This window comes from Mustela putorius, unplaced genomic scaffold (assembly GCF_011764305.1).
Source record: "Mustela putorius furo isolate JIRA1106 unplaced genomic scaffold, ASM1176430v1.1 tig00000228_pilon_pilon_pilon, whole genome shotgun sequence".
In the NCBI taxonomy this organism is placed as follows: domain Eukaryota; kingdom Metazoa; phylum Chordata; class Mammalia; order Carnivora; family Mustelidae; genus Mustela; species Mustela putorius.
Genome location: NW_025421322.1, coordinates 26,275,270 through 26,296,990, shown reverse-complemented (window position 1 = coordinate 26,296,990; position 21,721 = coordinate 26,275,270). Strand labels below are relative to the sequence as shown.

At 41.1% G+C, this 21,721-nt stretch overlaps 1 protein-coding gene across 4 annotated transcripts in view; it reads right to left on the bottom strand.

Moving 5' to 3' along the window:
• NSMCE2 (NSE2 (MMS21) homolog, SMC5-SMC6 complex SUMO ligase) overlaps positions 1–21,721 on the bottom strand; it is a 213,118-nt gene that overhangs the window by 156,200 nt on the left and 35,197 nt on the right. For all 4 annotated transcript variants that reach the window (XM_004743545.3, XM_013051756.2, XM_004743546.3 and 1 more), the window contains one exon: positions 19,972–20,078. In XM_004743545.3, coding sequence (XP_004743602.1) covers positions 19,972–20,078 — 107 coding nt within the window. The remainder of the gene's footprint in view (positions 1–19,971; positions 20,079–21,721) is intronic.

Sequence of the window (21,721 nt, the reverse complement as noted above, 5' to 3'; positions counted from 1 at the left end):
CCTCTGTCATCCATAGGATTTCTAAATGCCTTATTTATCTTTATGGTATTTCACTCAAGATCTTGCTTTGAAAAAAGTACAGCAATGGGTTGATGCTAATGGGATTTTCTGATCTTACCAAGTACCCCATTATCCAGAAAGATGATCTTCCAGAATGCTAAATCATTTACTTGAAATTCAGTTAATGCCCCACAGGATGCCTGTAACCAGTGAATAATATAGGACATTCTTTCTCCAGTAGCCAGAACACATGGGCCAGGAAGCAAGGGACAAGTACATCTCATCTCCCTGTCTTCACACCTAATGACCAACTTGCATTCCCCCACCCTGACCCCCTCCTCCCCCCGCAATGGTTGCAACTTTAGTTCTGCTGGTTGAACAGTCTTCAGTACCCAAGAAAAGAATGATTTCACCAAGGGACTCAACAAAGCCTCCACTGATTTGGAAGCTTAAACTGTAACCTAACAATTTTGAGCTCCTCATGACACTGAAGAGACAGATGAAAAATGAGGTTACTGAACTGGTTGGAGCTATGAATTTTGATTATCAAGGGTAAAGAGGATGGCTGCTCCAGAGTGAGAAAAGGGAGGTGTGTGTCAGGGATGTGAAACACCTCCTGGGTTTGCCATTTCTAATAGTAAAAGATAATGGAAGTCAGAAATAACTCCATAGAGACAGGACCATCAAGAACACAGATACCCCAGGAATGAATGTCGAGGTGTTCCAGTCAGATAAAAACCTACAAGTCAGCTGAGAGCTGGCTGAGGGCAAAGAGAGCATAGAACGAGTAGTAGAGAAAAGGAATTAAAAATACCAACTATGGGGTCAGGATCAATGGCAACAGCTAAGACAGAAGTAATCCTTGCATGTGTCTTCTTATGTTTGACATACATATTTATGGTCTTACCTAATTTCTCTCTTTCCTCTTCTAATATTTTTAAAAAAGTTATAGCACCATAATAACAAACAAACATAATAAGCAAACCAAAAAAAGTGGGCATGGCACAAATATCCTGGCATTGGCAACAGTAACTAGTAAGATGTTTGAGCATTCCACCATTCGGGGGGAAAGACAAGCAAGTGATGAGATGAGAGAGAACTGCAACAGGTTAGTAGGATGCATTTTGTTATTATTCCTGCTGTTTGCAAATTTAAGTCTGGAAGAAAAGTATATTCAGAGGTTGAGCAGCCAAGCTCACTGGTCTAGAACCTTTTGAACATTCTTCCTATGTTTGGGGAGTCTCCCACCTTAAGAGAGACGCCTCACTGGGGTAGAACCAGAAACTGGCTTTCTCCGCCTCCCTTGCAGCAGGAACACAGGCATCATGTTGGCCCTGGGCCTGGAACTTCAATTCTTGAGAAAGACATGAGGAGCTACAATGTAGAAAGTGCCAGCAGACCTTGGAACCAGATTACCAGGAGATTTGACCTTCAAATCTCAGCTCTGCCTCCCACTAGCTGTGTGATCTTGGGCAAGTTACTTAACCACTCAGCCACTCTACCCAGGCCAGAGGGCGTTGTGAATATTGAATGAGTTAATATGTTTAAAGAATTTGGAGTGTTGAAATTCAAATACAGAAGCCACTAGCCACTTGTAGGTTTTGTTTTTGTTTTTTTAAATTTACTTATTTTAGAGGGTAGGAGGGAGGGAAGCGGAGGGAAGAAGAGAGAGAGAGAGAAAGAATCCTCAAACAGATGCCAATACAGGGTTTGATCCCAGGAACCTGAGATCATGACCTGACCCGAAATCAAGAGTTAACTGTCCCAGCCACCCAGGTGCCCCCACATGTGGTTATTTAAAACTAAATTAAAATTAAAAATTTTTAAATTCAGTTCCTCAGTCACACTGTCACATTTCAAATGCCAGTAGCCAGTGGCTACTTTTCTGGATAGCGCAGATGTAGAACACTCCTACTTGCGGCAGGAAGCACTACCAGAAAGTGATTACTTACAAAATACTTCTGGGCCCTAAGAAGCACCGTTACCAGTCTTGTTATCACCACACGGCTGTCGCTGCTGATACTTTATAGTACGCCCCCAGAACTTATTTCTGATATCTTGAAGTTTGTACATTTCACCACCTCCAAGTAATCCCCCTACCCTCCACCCCTCTCTTCCGTGTTATTATTACTACAAAAGCAAGGTAAATATTCAGCTGAATTTAAGGTCTGGGGGAGGAGATGGACAGTGAAAAGCAACTAAATGTCACTGGATAAGAATCGGCAGCAGTACCAGGAGCAGCAACTGCTCTTAATTCGTACTTTATTACGGGCAAAGTACTGAGCTAAGCACTTCGCAGGACTTGTTTTAGTTAATCCCCTCTCCAAACACACAACCTAAGAAGTGAGCAAGAACACATCCCTACATTACAAATTGGGAAATTGAGGCTGAGGAGTGGTCTAACTCCGAGTAGTCCTAGAGCCCGCTGGGGGCTCGGGTTCACTACATTTGCAGGTCTGTTCAACTCCCAAGTCTATGACTTAACTACTACCCTAGACCTCACCGAATAGTTACTGTGTGCCCACTGGGGCCGTGCACTGCTCCAGATGCTGCAAAACAGTAGCAAACTAAAGAGCCCAAGTCCCTGACCTCACGGAGTTTACATCTAGTTGAGAAAATCAGTACCGAAATAATAAAATAATTAACCAGAAGATAATGAGTGCTATGGAGAACAATTACACAGGGTGGGGTAGGTGAGCTCACCTCTGATGGACAGTCAGGGAAGGCTTCACTGAGAAAACAACGTTTGAACAGAGACCTGAAGCGAAGAGCAGATGAGGTGAGAAGTAAGGGTGGATGGAGGGTGCGACAGGTCAAAGAGGCCAGTGTGTGACCTTTAACCCTCATTCTGAGAGAGATGGGAAGGTTTGGGCAGGAGTGAGAAGATCTGATTTTCTGTTTAAAGGATCACTCTGTCTGTTATGAGAAGGATAGATTTTAGGGAGGAAGGGCAGAAGCAGAGACCAAGGAGAAGCAGGCCACTGCAGTCATCTACACAAGGGTAACGGTGCTGTGGATTAGGGTGACAGCAGCAGACAAGTCAGAGGCGGTCACATTCTAGGTACAAACAATAGGGTTTACTGATGGGCTGGATATGGGTCGTGAAACAAGGAAGAAGCCCAGGACAACTCTGATTTTGCCCTGACTGAATGAAATAGCATAGTTGCCATATTCTGAGGTGGACACGTCTGGAGAAACAGCTGGTTTGGGAGAAAAAAAAAAATTAAGAGTTTCGTTTTAGAAGGTTGAAATGTGCAATGCTGGCAGGAAGGAAATGAAGTGGAAATGGGAAGACAGTTGTGTATGTGAGACCTGGCTCTGGAGAGAAGGCATGGGTACAGCTACAAAAGCTATGAAAAATGATTAAGTGCACAGTGTTAGAAGAGCACACGAGAGTAACACACTTGGCGGACAGAGATCGGGCCGTGTCAGGGAGGACGGTTAAAAAGGAGCCATGCTAAGTCCGTCAAGGATAGGAAGGTGCTAGCTATTTCCAAGTGGGAGAAGAGCACCCCCAGTAAAAAGAACAATGGGTACTGAGGCCAGAGACAGGAGAACATTCTAAGAACTGGCATAAAAGAATGGTGAAAGTGAGATTAGGGAGTTAAGCAGGAGTATATACCAGGTAAAGACGTTTGAATTTAATCTTGAGTATTAAGGAATAACTGAAGAAGGTAAAGTTGTGGGAAGAGTGGGTAAAATCACGAAAATTTGTAATTTAGAAAGATCACATGGCCTACTAGACAGAAAACACTGGAAGGGAGCAAACGCTAAGCAAACGCACCATGGGAGACTCAAGACCCAAGATGGGGATGAGGCCGGTGAACTCGCCTGAGAGTCGGTCAGGTCTGGAGAAGGAGCACATGCCGGGAGGAGCCCAGAGGAGGAAGCAGGACCACCAACTTGCTGGTGCAAGAAGCTGAGCCGATGATATCACCATTTACGAAGTTCTAGCACCCCAGACGGAAACCACGGGGAAAAGTTCTCCCTGACGCCTACTGAATTTAAGGAGCACATGCAAGCGCGGATGTCAGTAGGATGCCTGGACAGGCGTCAACAGCCTCGGCGGCACGAAGACAGGGATTCAAGTCACAAGCGTAGAAGCGTAGAAGCGATCTCTCGAGAGGAGAGTGCAGTGTGGGATGAGTGGCTGAAGAACAAGTAGGAATACAAAGATTTAGGGGACGGAGAGATATAAGGAGGGCTCACCAAGGAGACATGGAGAAGTGGCCAGCAGCTAGAAGGAAAAACGGACACGTGTTGTCGTAAACGGAACTTAACACTTCGGGAGGGGGTGATCGATAGTAGAGAAGTCAAACAAGAAAATGACCGAACGACAGCCACTGAGCTTCTCACAGGGCGAGTTACCTCGGGCAAGGCCCGGAACTGTCAGCCTCCGCTTCCTCACTTCCCTAAGAATGTTCGTTACCCGCCCCGCAGGCTGGCGTGAGGAGCCACCGGAGCTCAGAGAAAGTGCCAGGAGGGCGTCAGGCACACTCGGCACTAAAAAATGCTCTGTATTTCCTGCCACACATGGCAGACAGGTCACGGTAACAGGAAGCTGAGGTGGGAAGCATGAACCCGTGGAACCAGTGACCATGAAGTACCCTGTCCAGTTTGAAAAAGAGCAAGAGGCAGAAAAGAACGAGTCGAGTCTTTTCCCTTTTCTTCCACCCTCTCCCGATGCCTCTCTTCTCCCTCCTTCCAAAGGCAGCTGGGTATACAGTCATTCCCACGAGCCTGTCAAAGGGACTTGCTCAGTTTATTGTAGAGTCTACACAAAGAACCGTGTTTTTGTAGCCTTTTCCCACAGTCCTCACGAATCTGCGATCTGGAGGCTGTGCTCTTCAGAAGGGCAGCTTAAAGTCACCAGCGGTCCACACACAGACAAACATCCCACAGAAATGAAGTCTATCAAGTCGTGATTTCAAAAATCCTTCTAACAGTTTTTGAAATGATAAGCGAGGTAATGCTTATCAAATGAAACATTCTAACTACATGATTAAGGAGACCTTTGAACAACCGAACGGACTTTCAGGTTGGTTTCGACACAGAGACGTTTCCCAGATGGCATATGCTTTCCCATCAGGGATTAAGGTTCTACCCCTCCTCACTCTCACCACCTCGGAGACATGGGGGCAGGTGGAACTGAGAAAACTGTCCCCCAAACTTGCATTTCTAATGTAAGAAAAATTTTGTTCTACATAAAAGAGTTCACAGATTTTTTTCCCCATACTACAACCATTCCCATCCTATTTCTTTCACGGCCTCTTTGCTTTGGGATTGACTTTGTAATTCTTTCAGTGCAACTCTCAATACATGACCTTTTATTATGACCTTCCCTACCTGCTTATTCTGTGTTACATCCATCAAACTCAAGATTCCTGGAAAAGCCCTAATTACTGAGGATCTCCATTTTCTTACACACATTTAGATGAACTTCCCGTTTCTATACAACTCAGCGGTGGTTGGTGATACAGGGCTATCTGGTGGTAAGGAGGCCCTCTGCTTTACAATCAGAACAGTGGAAGAAGTGTTCCTTGCTCTAGTGTTTGTGTGAGTGTGTAGAGGGGGGATAGCAGGAAGAGGGATATACATACTTGGTGTTAGCTCTCCTGAAGAAAGCACACTTGAGAGGAGAATGGTGAATGCTAAGTTTCATGGAAGGACTTTCTTTCTAGGCACTGGGAACTGAGAAGACCAGCCTTTACGACAGCTGGTACCATTGGGCAGTCAGAGCATCTCGTCATGTTCTGTGTCTTCTCTGGTCTTCCAGTCATACCCTCTGTGAACCAGAGGATCTTAATAACCAAAGAACAAATTCACCATTTCTATTATCATCTAAAAGAAAGGGAAAATGCTAGTTGTTTTTTCCCTTCTGTTCCCTCTGAGTATCCATCAGAAAACCCATCCAGTATGACTGAAGGAACTATAAAGAAGGCAAAATACCCATTTCAGAAATACTACATTTTTCCCTCTAAGTCTATAACCTCTAACATTCTTAATTACCTCGAAGATTCTGCTAAACAGGACGTCTGACTTCAAATTCCTTCTCTTTATACCATTATTACATAACTACAGCATGGAATGAGGGCGGTCCCTGGATATGAAGCTGGATCTTTCCTTCAGTTATCACATCTCACCCAATACAATAAAGACTATGGAATTACGAATACTCCAGTAGTGCATTAATGCTCCTTACCCTTACGGGTTCCATTCACTCCCGTCCAGCAGCCTATCACATTCTCTGATGCTGCCTTCTCTATAATTAATATGGCCTCCTAATGCTTGAAATTACTTCCCACTACTAAAGCTATCAAATTACCTTTTGCCTTCCAATTCATCCCTTACGAGAAAGGTTTCGCGACTAAATGAAAATGAAGTCCATCCATCACAAACCTAATCAGAACACCACTCGACCCAGGAAAATTAAAACAATAACCAAGACAAAACCAGTCAGATGCTTCATAGTCTACATAAAACTTTTTAAAACAATTTACATAATTTAATTCTCATTGCCCAGAGAGATTAAATAACTTCCTTGAAACCTAACAGGGGGCAGAACTGAGTACAGGGTAGCCACCAAGCCTAGAAACGCAGATAATGCTATTTCATAATGCAGTGTCATATTATATAATTAAGCCATGTATTGTGTGCGCACTTACATTCCCAGACTTGGTGGCCACCCTGTAAAACCCAGATCTTCTAGCCATAACTTACTTCTATCGACTCTCCAACATGTTTGACTCCAGAAGTGCTAAAGAAAGGAGCAGTCAATGGAAAATAACCCCTGATACTGAGATGATATTTAAACATTTATAAACCAGCTTTCATATTCTGTTTTCCAATTTAATTTCACAGCAACCTTGTGCATGGAGACTAAAAGAGGCAATTAATATTTTCTAAGTGCCTACTATGTGAAACCTCACTTCCTGTGAAGGCATGAAGCACTTTACTTACATTATCTCATTTAATCCTTGTAACAGCCCTCCGATGTGTCACCGTTGTTTTACAGGTAAGGAAACTGAGGATTTTCAGGAAGACCAGTCCCTAACCCAGGCCCCACGGTTACCCAGTGGAGAAGCAAGGATGGGGGGCCTTCTGATTCCAACTGCAGTGTTCTTTCCTCTACCCCAGTGAATATTCCTTACGTGTCCCATAAGATGTCACACACTGAACATGGAGAGACTTCTCCCTCAGGGCTTCTAAAATAATTAATCATGACCAAATCTATATCTGGCAAGAAAAAAACAAGTTACTCAACCTGAATTAACGAAGCACAACAGAACGAGCGCTGGAGAGATGTGGGCTGGGTATACTTTTGTTACGGGAAGGACTGAATATTTTAATAATGTAAACATAAAGCATCAATAAAAAACTGGGGGAAAAAGATTTACTTCATTTTTATTTCAAATCCTTAAAATTCCTTCATATTCACACTAGAGCCACTTTTAAATTATAACACAGACAAATCAGAAGGGTCAATACTGGGCTCTCTAAAGTTTTCTTTTTTTCTGATAAAACAGTTACATATAACAATATTCTTTTACAAGCAGTTCTTTATTACTAACAGAGTCCCCCTCCCCCTCCTTATGCAAGTCAAATCAATGTGAAGAGTCACTTTTTGTTTAGACTAAATGTCCCAAACCTTTACCTTTGGGCAACTAGTAATAAGACAGGTGGTTAAGATCAGAAGCATAAGGGACACTAGACAAAAGCATTCTTCCTCCCAAATGAAATCTACAACTCAAAGTAAACTAAGTGAACTCCATCTGTCTTGAGGCATGACAATAGCCTTGAATTACAGGTTAAAACACCAAGTTTCAGAAGCACCTGGCTGGCTTAGTCAAAGGAGCACTGGCTCTTTATCTTGGGATCCTGAGTTTGGGCCCCGCATGCCATATAAAGACTACTTAAATAAAACTTAAAAAAAAAAAACAAACCCACAAACAAAAACACTGAGATTCAGAATAACCTCTTGAGAATAACCATGTGACCTGAGCGAGTCCCTTTACCTCCTGGAGGCCAGAGTCCATCACATCTACCCTTCCTAACTGGAGGATTGCTGTGATCATTAAAGAGGTCAAGGAGCCCTGAGGGCTTCTCTCCCCTTATTTGGAGTGAAGGAAATAGTTTTCAGAGTTTCACTCAAAGGCCAGGGGACTCTAGCCAGGGGATATTTCCAAATCTGATTTAAGCAAACCATCAATAGCCCTGGGCAAATATAACTGGGGAAGCTGGAGGAGAAATAAATTCATCATTGCCCAGGCCTAGGCTAAATCTTCCAGAACATTTTAAACAAAAAATCATACCCATATTTCAGATGGTCTTGTTACAGTTTTATACAATTTGGATCACAATGAACTACTTATGATTAAATGATTTTTAAAAATTTGCTTAGCCTCTGAATGTTATTTATATAGGAGATGGTGTTCCATTATTTAATTTAGAAATCCAAACACTTGGAATGATAGGTATCTTTCTCTTCCCAGCTCTAAGAGCTAACAGAGACTCCCTTCCCCATCTTTTTCTGCAGAATCAGGAAGTACCCTTCACTCTTTAGTCCTGTGGCCATATGTAACAACTCACTGAACTACCTTTCACCTTTTTTGGGGGGAAAGGTCCACAACACATTCCTGTTTATATAATCTCATTTTATTTACCACTACCCAGTGAGGTATGCAGGACAAATACTATTATCACTCTGATTCTAGAAATAAGGAAGCTGTAGTACAGAATTAGCCTGGCTTTTCCAAGGTCACTGCATGGCAGAATGAGGATTAGAAGCCAGGTCTTTATTTCCCAGCCCAACACTCTTATCAATCAAACCCCAACTGCTCAAGAAAGGGGGAAAAAGAATTAAAGGTGATGGCGACTTATTCAGACTTTATTTTTAGACTAATTTTGTCTGGCTTTGTGAATTTTCATTAATTTCCACCTTCATTGTTGATGAGTTAGTCACTAACAGGATCAGATCAGAAATTATAAATTGTTTTAAATTATTTCCTCATTGTTAAATATAGATACTCAATTCTTAAGTGTTTCATAATGAAGTGACTCAGGGACTGAGCGAGCCCCATCTACATGAGTCACTTGTTGAACTGTTACAAGAGATTTATGCAAAACTCTTGGGAGGTGGGCAGGGAGGGGAGACAGAAATAAACATTTACCAAAAAGATGACTAAATTAAGGGCAAAAAGTGAATGTAAAACTTATACATTTTTCCTTCCAGTTTAGGCTGTGGGGTGGGAACAAGACACAAGTGACCCCTTACCATTTAATACCCAGTTTGGGTGGTTTAGGAGGCCTTATGAATTTAAATCACCCTGTAGTCGGCTTTTCTGTGGTAAGAGAAAGAGATTAAAAGTTAACAGGACAGAAAGCCAAGACCATGCCTTTATATGGCACTTTTCCCTCCCCGGTGCTTTCACATACAGTATCTCAGGGTATAATCAAGAAATTACTCAGAGATAGGAAGGGACAGATACTGAGTTCAGGCTGCAAACCTGTTGAAGGTCAAAGGGCTATTGAGGAGATAAGTGCTGAAGAAATCTCAATCATTCAATCCAATTAACACCAAGCAATTTACCACTATAACACCATTTACCATTTCACACCACAAAGGTGAAACACCTGAATTTCTTACCCTGGCAGAGCAATTTCATTAGTATTACAGAAAATGTGGTAGGACATATCCCAATTTCATCTATGTTTTTTTTATAGGTGCTTTAAGGAATACCTTAAGAATTTCTTCTAAAAAAACACTTTGCATTCGATGCTCCTGCTGGGGCTTTTTAAAACATGGTGTAACCACACTGTACTCATCAAATTTAATCTCTGGTTTTATGAGAGGGACACTCTAAGCACACCCAGGATTTAGTCTGTTTAAAGTTCCTATTTTATATTTCATGTGACGTTTCTGGCTTCTGTTACATATTAGGGGCTAAAATAAACCCCAGGGTGACAGAGAGTAATGTGATGGGTAGAGAGGGTTTGTTCCTCAGTACAGTAACATTCCAAGAACCACAGACAGCTGAGGTAATGAGAAGGTGGCCGCTGAAGCACGTGAGACCCCGCGTGTCAGGCGAAGGGAAGGTCAGGGATGTTTGGCAGTTAATTGTGTGATGCCATCATATTAAATTATTTCTGGTTATTTGTCCAATTTTAAATAACAGTGACTCAGTCTTTCTAAATATCACTTTCTATCAGAAGATAATAAAATTACTTTAAGATGATATAAAGGATAGAGGCGCCCGGGTGGCTCAGTCAGTTAAGCGCCCTCCTATTCTTTTCAGCTCAGGTCATGACTTCAGGGGCCTGGGATTGAGCCCCCCATAAAGCCCCTCACTCGGCAGGGAGTGTGTTTGAGATTCTCTCCCTCTGCCCCTCCCACCTCCTTCTATCTAAAATAAATAAATGAATCTTTTTTTTTTTAAAGATGAAATACAGAGTAGAATAATTAGAAACTGATCATGACAACTGACCGTATTACTCTAGCCCATGAGAAATGAACACAAGGATTTTCACTGTTTTAAAGAATGTTGTAGGGGCGCCTGGGTGGCTCAGTGGGTTGAAGCCTCTGCCTTTGGCTCCGGTCGTGATTCCAGGGTCCTAGGATCGAGCCCCTCATCGGGCTCTCTGCTCAGCAGGGAGCCTGATCCTCCTCTCGCTCTCTCTGCCTGCCTCTCTGCCTACTTGCGGTCTTTGTCAAATAAATAAATAAATAAAATCTTTTTAAAAAGATAATAAAGAATGTTATAATTATGTGACATAAAAATTTTTCTTATAAAAAAAAGCCCAGGGGCGCCTGAGTGGCTCAGTGGGTTAAATCCTCTGCCTTCAGCTCAGGTCATGATCCCAGGACCCTGGGATCAAGCCCCACATCGGGCTCTCTGCTCGGCAGGGGGTCTGCTTCCTCCTCTCTCTGTCTGCCTCTCTGCCTACTTGTGATCTCTGTCAAATAAAAAAAAAAAAAAAAAAAAAAAAAAAAAAAAAAAAAAAAGGCCCAGAAAGAAATGAAATTCAAAAAGCTCCAGGGGTTAAAAATCTAGTTTGGCCAACAGACACATGAAAAAGTGCTCATCATCACTTGGCATCATGGAAATACAAATCAAAACCACAGTGAGATACCACCTCACGCCAGTTAGAATGGCTGAAATTAACAAGTCAGGAAACAACAGGTGTTGGCGAGGATGTGGAAAAAGGGGAACCCTCCTACACTGCTGATGGGAATGCAAGTTGGTACAGCCACTCTGGAAAACAGTATGAAGGTTCCTCGAAAAGCTGAATATAGAGACACCCTATGATCCAGCAATTGCAACACTGGGAATTTATTCCAAAGATACAAATGTAGTGATCCAAAGGGGCACGTGCACCCCAATGTTTACAGCAGCAGTGTCCAGAGTAGCCAAACTATGGAAAGAGCCTAGATGTCCATCAATAGATAAATGGATAAAGAAGATGTGGTATATACACACAATGGAATATTAGGTAGCCATCAAAAAAGAGAAATCTTGTTCTTCGCAATGAAGTGGATGAAACTAGAGGGTATTATGCTAAATGAAATAAGTCAATCAGAGAAAGACAATTATCATATGATTTCATTGATATGAGGAATTTGAAAAACAAGATAGAGGATCATAGGGGAAGAGAAGAAAATATGAAACAAGATGAAACCAAAGAGCGAGACAAACTACAAGAGACTCTTGATCTCAGGAAACAAACTGAGGGTTGCTGGAGCGGAAGGGGTGGGAGGGATGGGGTGTCTGGGTCATGGACACTGGGGAGCGTATGTGCTATGGGGAGCGCTTGAATTGTCTAAGACTGATGAATCACAGACCTGTACTCCTGAAGCAAATAATACATTATATGTTAATTTAAAAAAAAAAAAACCTGGGTTGGCCAGGACACAAAAGAATGAAAGATATAGTGCTGCCACCAGCAGAAGCTTAACGCTTAAAGAAAGAAACAGAATAAAAAGTTTCCTCACAGTGACAGGTCACTACCCATTGGCTCCACTTCAGAACAAAAGAGCTTCTCCTTACCAATACAACTGCAAACTCACACAGGGCTTGAAAACACAAAACCCGTTTATTTATATTCTCTCCACTTACACTCCTTCTATTCTGTCATTGTCAAGAATTTATGGGGATCACACATTTGAAATATAGCTGACAACTTGCATAGGACACACCAGAGCAATAAACCCAAGGCATTTTCCTCTCCCGATGTGTTTTCAAATGGGTGCCGCTAGTAAAGTAAACACAAATTACTTAAAGACGGAAATGCAGCTCAAGGACTACTGCTCTGTGCATGTAGGTATATAATTATGCTATTCATTGAACTATCTTGCTGGCATCTTTGAGTGATATTTGGTTATCGAAGGAAACATCAGAAGTTATTCCTGAATTACTGAAGTTTTACTCAGTTGTCTGGTTCTTGGCTTTAGTATGAATTCCCCTCTTATAATCTCTTTCTTGTTGCTACAAATTGTACAGACTTAGTGATCAGGGAACTTCAAACCCACCCAGCCACGGCCATGCTGCTTGCTGGCCTCCACAAAGACCCCATCCCCCCAATTTTACTCAACACCTCTTGGTCACACCATGAGGACTAAGCTCCCCTCGGTCTGTCCCCACCACCACGAGACCCCTTTTAAGGAGAGCGGCCCTGCCTTCAAAGAAACATAATCTCTGGCCTTTCCCTGGGGGGCGGGGGGTTCTACTGTCTTATCTCCTCTCTGAATTTGAACTCAAAATTCCCTGTCAGATACTATTTAAAATTGATCAAAGGAAAGGACTTCTCCTTTACGGAATGTCCTGGGCCAGGTTATAAATTAGCACAACTATTCCAGGTGCTCTCGTTTTCCATCATTACCAGACCTCCACAGTCTCATCCCCACTTTAAGAAGAAACTGAGGCTCAGGGCTAGAGCGGAGAAAAGCCAGAATTTAAGCAAAAGCCCCTTTCCCCTCACTCTGATTTTAAGTACATTGCTATTGTCTCTGTCAGAGGATTTCACTGTTACTATTATTTCGTAGCTGTTTTGTAGATACATGTCCAGAGGCTTTGTATCTTCACTAGACCAAGCATGTCACTGGCAGGAACTGAACAAGTAATTGTGAGGTAAATAAAGAACAGCTTTCGGGGCACTAGGGTGGCTCAGTGGATTAAGCCTCTGCCTTCAGCTCAGGTCATGATCTCAGGGTCCTGGGATCTAGCCCCATGTCACATTGCATCGCATGCATCGCACTGCATCGCATAGGCATCGGGCTCTCTGCTCAGCAGGGAGCCTGCTCCCCACCCCTTCTCTGCCTGCCTTTCTGCCTACTTGCTATCCCTCTCTCTGTCAAAACAAGTAAATTTTAGAAAAAATAAAAAAATAAATAAACAACTGCTTTCAACACCACACTTTGAACACACATTTGTTTCATGGTGAACCTTCTTAACATCTGGTGATCGAGTCCCCCATTCAATCTAGTTTCCTGCCTCCCTTCCACTGCCCATTAGCACCACCGCTTGGTAATTGGGAACGACCTCAATCTCCCAACTCTAATTTTAACACTTATCAATTATGGTGAAACATTTGTTATGGAAGGAGCTAAAACGACGATCTAAAATAAGGGCTTGATGCTATATATGGGCCAGGCTCAGTGTCAGAAATTAATAGGAGTTGGCTGTATTAAAGAACCCTCCCATCATTTAACGAACACAAGTAATTAGCTACCAGGACTGCCTGGGGCCACTGAGGCCCAGGCGTTCAGTGTCTGTCTGGAGCGCTCTTGTGAACGAGGCCTTTCAAATGTCTATGCTTTTACTGCCCATGTTGCTGCTGCGTGCCCCCTGCCTGTCCTGGACCCTCTTCTCTTCCTTTCCTCAAGAACAGTTCCTTCCCTCCACTCTCCTGAATCAACTCTCCACACAGGGGTCTTGTTTACTTCACAGACTCTGAGAGCCCAGGCAATCACCGCATATTTGTAAAAAAAAAAACTTTTCCTTCCTCTTTTTCACTGTTGGAATAATGCACAGTCTTTTCGGAGGCCTTTCCTGATCTGCACAGAAACATCTCCTAGGCCCATTTCAGAATTTCAGATAGCGAGTGTGACGCACTCCCCCTGTTCCCTGGACGCCACAGAAAAGGCTGCAAATCGCAGGCCCATCCTCTGAGGCATGAACAGGTGGAGACGACAGAAGTAGTTCCCGAAGTGGGTTCTGTGGTGCACCAGTCCTTCCCCCGAAGAGATTTTCTAGTTAAAGAAGTTTAAGAAATTAGTAAATGTACTTCCTTTGGAAAATCACAATGCATAAAAGCATATTAAAGGCTTTGGAGTCTTTAAGGAAATTCTTTCAATCAAGCATTCCCCAAACTTATTTGACCACAAAATCCTTTTTTCCTATTATACTTATTCACATCCTGATTAATCGGTATTACAGAGGAAACTTTTGAAAATGCTGCACTGGAGACACATTAAGTCCCAGTAGAGTATAAACATTTTATAATTCTGATTAAATTCCAACACTTAATACCTACAAAACACTAAGATGGATTTCTATAAACCACCCATGAAAATCAGTCTCATGATAGCACAAGCAGAATGTTCACCTAAAAACAGCGACAACACTTGGTGACCTACAAGATTTAGATCTAGGTTCTTTCTTACAGAAGTAACTCAATTAGTGAAATACTGTATCCAGACCTACCTACTCTCTCTGTAGAATAGACAAAATGGTACCAAACACAACCTTAATTTGAGCATAACTGCAGAAGGAGTTCTAAAGCCCCAGAACAGAAAGTAATTACCAGTAATCACAGAAAGAGACACATTCTGGGCCAAGTAGCTGAAGAGTGAATACCCAAAGCCAACTTTTTTTTCCCCTTGCTTAATTCCCACACCTGGGCAACACTCCTAGAGACAAAAAGGGTCATATATGAAACATTAGGAAACTTTTGACAAGAAAGGTGGTACAAGACAGTGCACCATACAGGGAGCAGCAAAGAGGGTCTTCTTCAGTTCTTTCCCAAATAGCTCCAAGAGATTTTCACTATTTCCACCAGCACCTCTCACCTCCTTGCTATTCTGCTGATATCTAATTTCTCTCATGCTCAGGAATCTTCTGTCCCCAAATTTTTTAATCCCCCAACTAACTTCCCCTTCTTCTCCTTTTGTCAATGACTCACAATGTGGAGTACATTTCTGTTTAGTCAGTAGATGATCGTATCTAATAAATTACATCCTCTGGCCTGAAACTTCCTTCAGATACTATAAAACATTCATTTTCTAAGTAAGAAATGCTTCCCAAATCTGGTTAAAGTAAAATGGTAACTCCCAACTTGCAAGATACCTCATATGATTTCATGTTCAAGTGGTGGGTCTTAAGGTATAAGATTTACAGAAGGCAAAGCTTACCAACCGATGAAGGGTGAAGGGTGAGGAAGCAGAGGGAAGTGATATGTCAAAAAACGTTCTCAACCATGTAGTTGCATAATGACAAGGCTGAGGTAAGCTATACCTTTGACCCACCTTGTTCTTTTATTATACCTAAGATTGTGTTGATTTCAACAGTTTACCTGAGGTATATTTCTACTTTTCTAACTCTCACCACATTCGTTTGAAAGGGCAGATTAAATGTTCAGGTTAGCTTATCAAGTAAAAACGACAGTACACAGGGCTATCCATGAACAGATTTGTAAGAAACAACACAAGCAGACCAATTTAGCACCTAGTTGCTCTTATTCGGTTAATAAAAATAATCACCCTCCCCAGGTAGGGACTGTTATAAAACACTGACTTAAGAAAACAAAAACTAAATATATGGCAGAAATCCAATTTAAATGCTTTAAAAAAAACCTTACATAATCTAGGAGATACACATAGCACAGAGGAAAGTAGTATCGGAGGAAAGTAAGGAAAATACACATACTCTGATTTTCCAAAAAATTAACACACGGAAGCAGTCCCTACTAAAAGAATAGTATACAGGTAAAATCTGGCAAAGATTTAAAGTTTGTTGAACTGAAATTACACAGTTAAGCAGCATGACAAAAAAATAAACACCAAAGTGTAATATGAATCTCACAGTGTAGGTTACTTCTGCTAAGCTCTAGGACTGAACTGCTTATCAAAAAGCACCCAGGATGCATATTGTATCCCTGACTGCTAATAATGTGAGGAACTAATCTGAGCCTGTTAGGACATCTATCATTCAGCCGCATGGTGTTCATCCTTTTTCACCAGAATTAAGGTGATTAGCTGCAAGGACCATCCCCCTGACAGTGCTTAGACCCTTTATCATCTCTTATTTGGAGAAACACACACCTGAAAATGGATTTGAAGATTTCCTGAACCAAACTGGTATCCACTCTCTGGCATCTGAAGCCCCAAGATGGGACTATAGGCTTAATTTTAAACAATCCCATAAACACTGAAATGCACAGTATGGAAACACACAGCATTACCAATGTTCATTCAATACCAATTCAAGGTTTCACTCCGAGAGGCATAATCCCTGCTCAACTAGTGAAATGGCTTGATAAGCAGAGTACCAGTAATAAAATGATCCTTAAATCAACTACTGCCGTGACCTGCATTACTACTCAGTTTCCGGCACACAGTAGGCACTCCTATTGTGAATGAATGAATCACTGAACAGCCTTACGTATGTTACTCAATTACTCTGCATGTTTTAAACTTTCTATATATAAAAATAGGCTTTCTCTGGCCTAGTTTCCCAAATTGCCTGAAAATCTGACATTGACACAGTAAAAAGATGCTTCCATCTCAGGCAGAAGTCACAGAGACAGAGAAGTCATAGACCATGATCCCCATGTCGAGGCTCCTTCGACTTTCCTCTTGGATTACATACCACGTCCTCAGGAAGGAGTTTCCCAACCCCCAGCAGTACCATGCCCCCTGAGTTATTAAGTCTCCTTGAATACTTTATTTTCCTTTTGTTGCACACACCACAAGTCATTAAATAAGCTCTGTATGGCTCTTTGTTAAACGTCTGTCTCTCTCTCTAGACTCTAGACATCCTGAAGTTGGTGGTCATGTGGGCTTTGGTGACTGACCTAGTTCTTGCACCCGGAAGTACCGGGCACATAGGTATTTGGTAAATATTTATTCAGTGAATGTTTGAAAACAAGAAGCCCCCTTTTGAGAACAATGAGAACAACGGTACCCCTTCAATACACTCAAATAATAAGAGCTTAGAAACTGGGGGGAAAAAACATTAGGTCATCAGGCGTAATGTTCAGAACATCACTGTTCTCAACATGAAACTGAGACAAGTTTTTCCCTGGCAGTCCCAGTGAGAAAATAAGTAACTGTACCACAGGGTGTCAAAGCACTTTCATCATGTGTGTGCTTCATGAATGAAAGTCTCCAAAGAGTTCAGACACATCTCTCTGTGGTTTGACATGAATATTCTAAAGACCTGTGACAGGTATACACCCATGTATCCTGAATGTTTTAATAAATGACTTAGAGACTGTGATTTGGGGGAGGGGGGGTTGTTAGGGATCACTGTGTAATATTCCCTCTATCAACTAGCTTGAACAAAGTCTTAACTTTTTTTTTTTTTTTAAGTTGCAGAGCACTGAAAGAAATACCGATTCTAAATAAAATCTTCAGGCATTATAGACTGCAGTAGCTCTATTTTCTCAGAGGACAAAGACAGGCAATCTGAGAGCTTCTGTTGGATGCCAAAGGGACTTCCCAGAGATTGCTGGTAAACGGATCCACATCTCTAAGGTTCCCAAGGAAACTTCTAAAGCCTTTTCAGAGCCTTTTCTGAAGGTCTGACCTTCAGAATCTTGTGAAGGTGAAGCAGGAGAGAGACTTCTATTTAAACAATACACTCTAATGCTCCGTGATGATTAAAAAACTTTTTTTTCCATTTCTGTGACTACATGAAAATTTACCAACAGAGAAATTACAGGATGGGTCAGAATTTTGGCCAATGTTGAAGTAATGGGAGTACTACTTGCCTTTCAGAAAGATCTTGTTCCACCTTTTTTAAGGAATATCTTTGGAAGTCTGAATTTGCAAAAACCCAGTATCTTATGTCTCCATCAAATTTTAGGAAGGTCAAAGGTTTGATACATAGTATTTATTCTGATTCATATAATAATCTTCTGAAATAGGCAGGCCAAGAATTTTGTAGATGAAGAACATGAGGTTCCTAAAGGTTAAGTTTCTTGACCCAGGATCATAACGTAGGAAATGGAAGAACCAAGAGTGGAAGAGTTTCTGATCTCTAGGCCATCGCTATTCCTAAGGAACTGTACCACTCTGGCCCTTCTCAAGCTGCTGTTCATTCTTCACTCCTCCCCAAAGTAAGCCTTAAGATAGAAACATCTGTGACTTCTATGCACATAGAGAGAATAGTCAATGAAAAGGGCAAAATATTTCCCTCAAAATAAAGTCATATCCCCACTATGTCCCTACATCTGTGAATCCTAGAGTTTAAGAGAGAAAAAAAATTCATATTGAGTTCTTTAACTTCCAAAATCTGATTTCTTATCTATTATGTACACTATGCTATCACATTGCACAACATCAAAGGTAAAGATAGAAAGGCCTATCAAATAACCTCCATAGAATGTTAAGTAAGGGTCAAAGCAGGACTGATCTAAGCAAGAGGCCCAACTCTGATCTTGGTGGCAAACAGACTTTGTTCTATAAAGTCAGCCTTGTTCTTTTAAGTCATTGGTCTCTAACCATGGACACATATTAGAATGAGTTTTTTAAAAAAAAACGCCGGTGACCCAATCCTGCTCCAGAAATGAAATCAGAATCTCATTAGAATAGGGACAGGATGGTTCTGAGGGTCAGCGGGAGCTGAAAACCTCTGGTCGAAGTGCTTTTTGTTATCCACTTTCGTAGTTTCCTGTGGAAGGAATATTCACAGTCCAAGGACTAACAGCCACAGTGGTAAAAAAAAAAAAAAATCAGACTTTTACAAGCTGAATGAGTTTACACTTCTTGGATATTAGCAGATATGCTTAACTCACAAATACTATACTTAATAACTATTAGCCATTAAAAAAGAAGAAAAACACAAAAAATATATTTAGAAAACACAGAGCTTCATAAAACAATAAACATATAATTATGTAATGCCCATTTAAGTAAAGCTTAAGTAATAAAACATTCTTAAAAGTTTATCTTCCACTGAATAGTAGCCAATCTTCTAAAGTATTTGATTTTTGGCATTTTTCCCATAGGTAGAAGTAACAAAAGGCAAATAAAGAAATCAGAAGTACAAGACACCCTATTACACAGGTATTTGAAATCAGTTCAAAGGGGAGTTTCCACTGCTCAGAGGACAAAGGACTTCTCAGAAATATTACTGCAATCATATTGCTCATTTCTTACTCAACCCGGTACTGCTGAAAAGGATGTCGCTATGTTCCCACCTTAACTGCCTTATGTGTTGTTTTTGTGACAGCTGGAGTCAACAAAAATAAGTGTGGCTTCTGGAAAAACTAAAATGTCAGCCTTCTTTATTTTTAAACTTGCTCTAAAACTCTCCCATATTATCTGAGCCTATGAATTTTGCAATAGCTGCATATTAGTTAAAGCTGGAGAATGAGTAACTCAGCCTGGTCTAAAGTGTATGCTGCAGTAAACATAACAATAAAAACACGTTCTATGCACCTTTTTAGCATTTCATAAAAATTCTACTCCCATTCGAAGGGGGCTTCCACTAAAGATTTCAAGACCTCCCCCTCCCCCAAAAAAGGGCAAGAAAATCTAAAATAGATGTAACACTCTAAATAAACCTAGGTGGCCGAGCTGGGAAACTACTTTAGATTCCTTTTCTATAAACTTCTTGATTAAGAAGAAATTAATGACTGCTATAGTAATGATAAGGAAATATTAAAGGTTAGAAAAGAATTTTGATGATATGTTTCTGTTTCCAGGTCACTGAGCTGTAACCAAATATTACCAGGTGAGTGGTATAAACTTACATGACTTATTGCAGACTGAACAGCCTTTACGTAATAGCTTAGTTCCCGATCCATCATGGCCAATTCGACCATTGCCTTGTCCATACTGTATTCACTACTCACTTCAGCTGTAAGAGAAAGAAAGCAAATTACTATTGCACATTTAAAATGCCATCTCTGGAAAAAGTCGCTTCCATATAACCCTTACTAGTCAATGATCTAAACAGTTCTGTAAAAGGTATTGCATATTTTTTAAAGACCTCCTTAACATAGGCCTGCTTCATTCAAAATTCTGAGAACACACCCAGTAGAAGCAAGCTCAAAGGCTGGGGTGGAAAAAGAAAGTAGACTTAAGACTTGGGAGTTTGAAGCTGTGCCATTTAGTTGTGTGATCATAAATCAACCACTACATTTCTCTGGACCTCTGTTTCCTTTTCAGTTTTTCCTTTTCAGTTAAATCAGCCCAGCAGCACGAGGTACACATGCACCCACAGGATTATTAAAGATCAAATAAGAAGGATTTCCATTTCCAGTACATTAGGTTACATGGACCAATTCTACTGAAAACCAGAAAAATGCTCAGTTAATATAAAGGAAGGAAGGGGGGAAAGAAGGAAGGAAAGAAGGAAGGAAGAAAACTCCTTAAAATAAAGTTACCAGACAGAAACAACCAGGGCAACATCAAGAGAAAATAAGAAAAGCAAGGCAGAGCACAGAACAACACAGTCACATACCCTCCCCCATATCAACTGGGTCTTTACTCCTCAAAATACAGAGAAACCAAAGTAATGCCACCCTTGGTCCTCCAGGCTGCAGCAGGGCTGATCTTGGCCACTGAGCAGAAAAGAGGTAAGAGAGAAAGAAAACAAACCTGTTTCTGAGAACCTGTGGCCACAAGCCAGCTCTCCTGGATTTGCACCTGGGTTCCCCTCATCTGAGTGGTCCGGGGAACCCAAGCTCTGATCTATGTGAGGTGGTCTCACACTGAGTACCTCCAGGTACTCCCCTCTGAAAAAGACATTTTTTATCCTAGGCCTCTACTAATCCGGACAAATAATTATGCAGGAGAATGAGCAGATTACAGGAGGGGAAAAATAGAACAAAATCAACAGAAAAACCTTACAAACCTTAAAAAACACAAGAAAACACAACACCAAGAGTAAGAATCGGCAGAAACAGATCTACAAATGTTTCAGATATTGGAATTATCTATCAGTTAGAGTATGAAACAATTATGCTTACTATGTTTAAAAAATTAAAATACCCTTGCATAACAGGAGACTATACAGAGTGGTTAGCAGATTGGAAAAGTGAAGAAATGTTCTTAAGTGCTTTTAGACTTTTTTTCAAGCTCTAAACACGCAATTTAATAGATCAGGCGAAGATCAAGAACACGAAATATACAAATTTTAATATTAAAAAAGGTGAATGAAAAGAAGGTAAAGCTGACTTAGTCACATTTGGAAATGCACACACTCAAAGATTCTCCATTCAAATACCCTAGCTCAGACAAATGTCAGGATTTCTTGTCTACTCTGTAGAACAATAGGACATATCCCAAAGTCAAGAAATAATATAAAATGCATTTACATTTGGCTTTTGAAAGTGATTTTCCTAGACTTTAAAATTATGCTTCAATTTTACGATAGTCAATTATAAACACATTTCAGAAAATATCTCCTGGATTAACTTGCTTCTGGTACAATGTCTCTTGCTTTATATTACCCAGACTTCAGAGACTGTTTATACATCCTGATATAAGGTTTTTTGG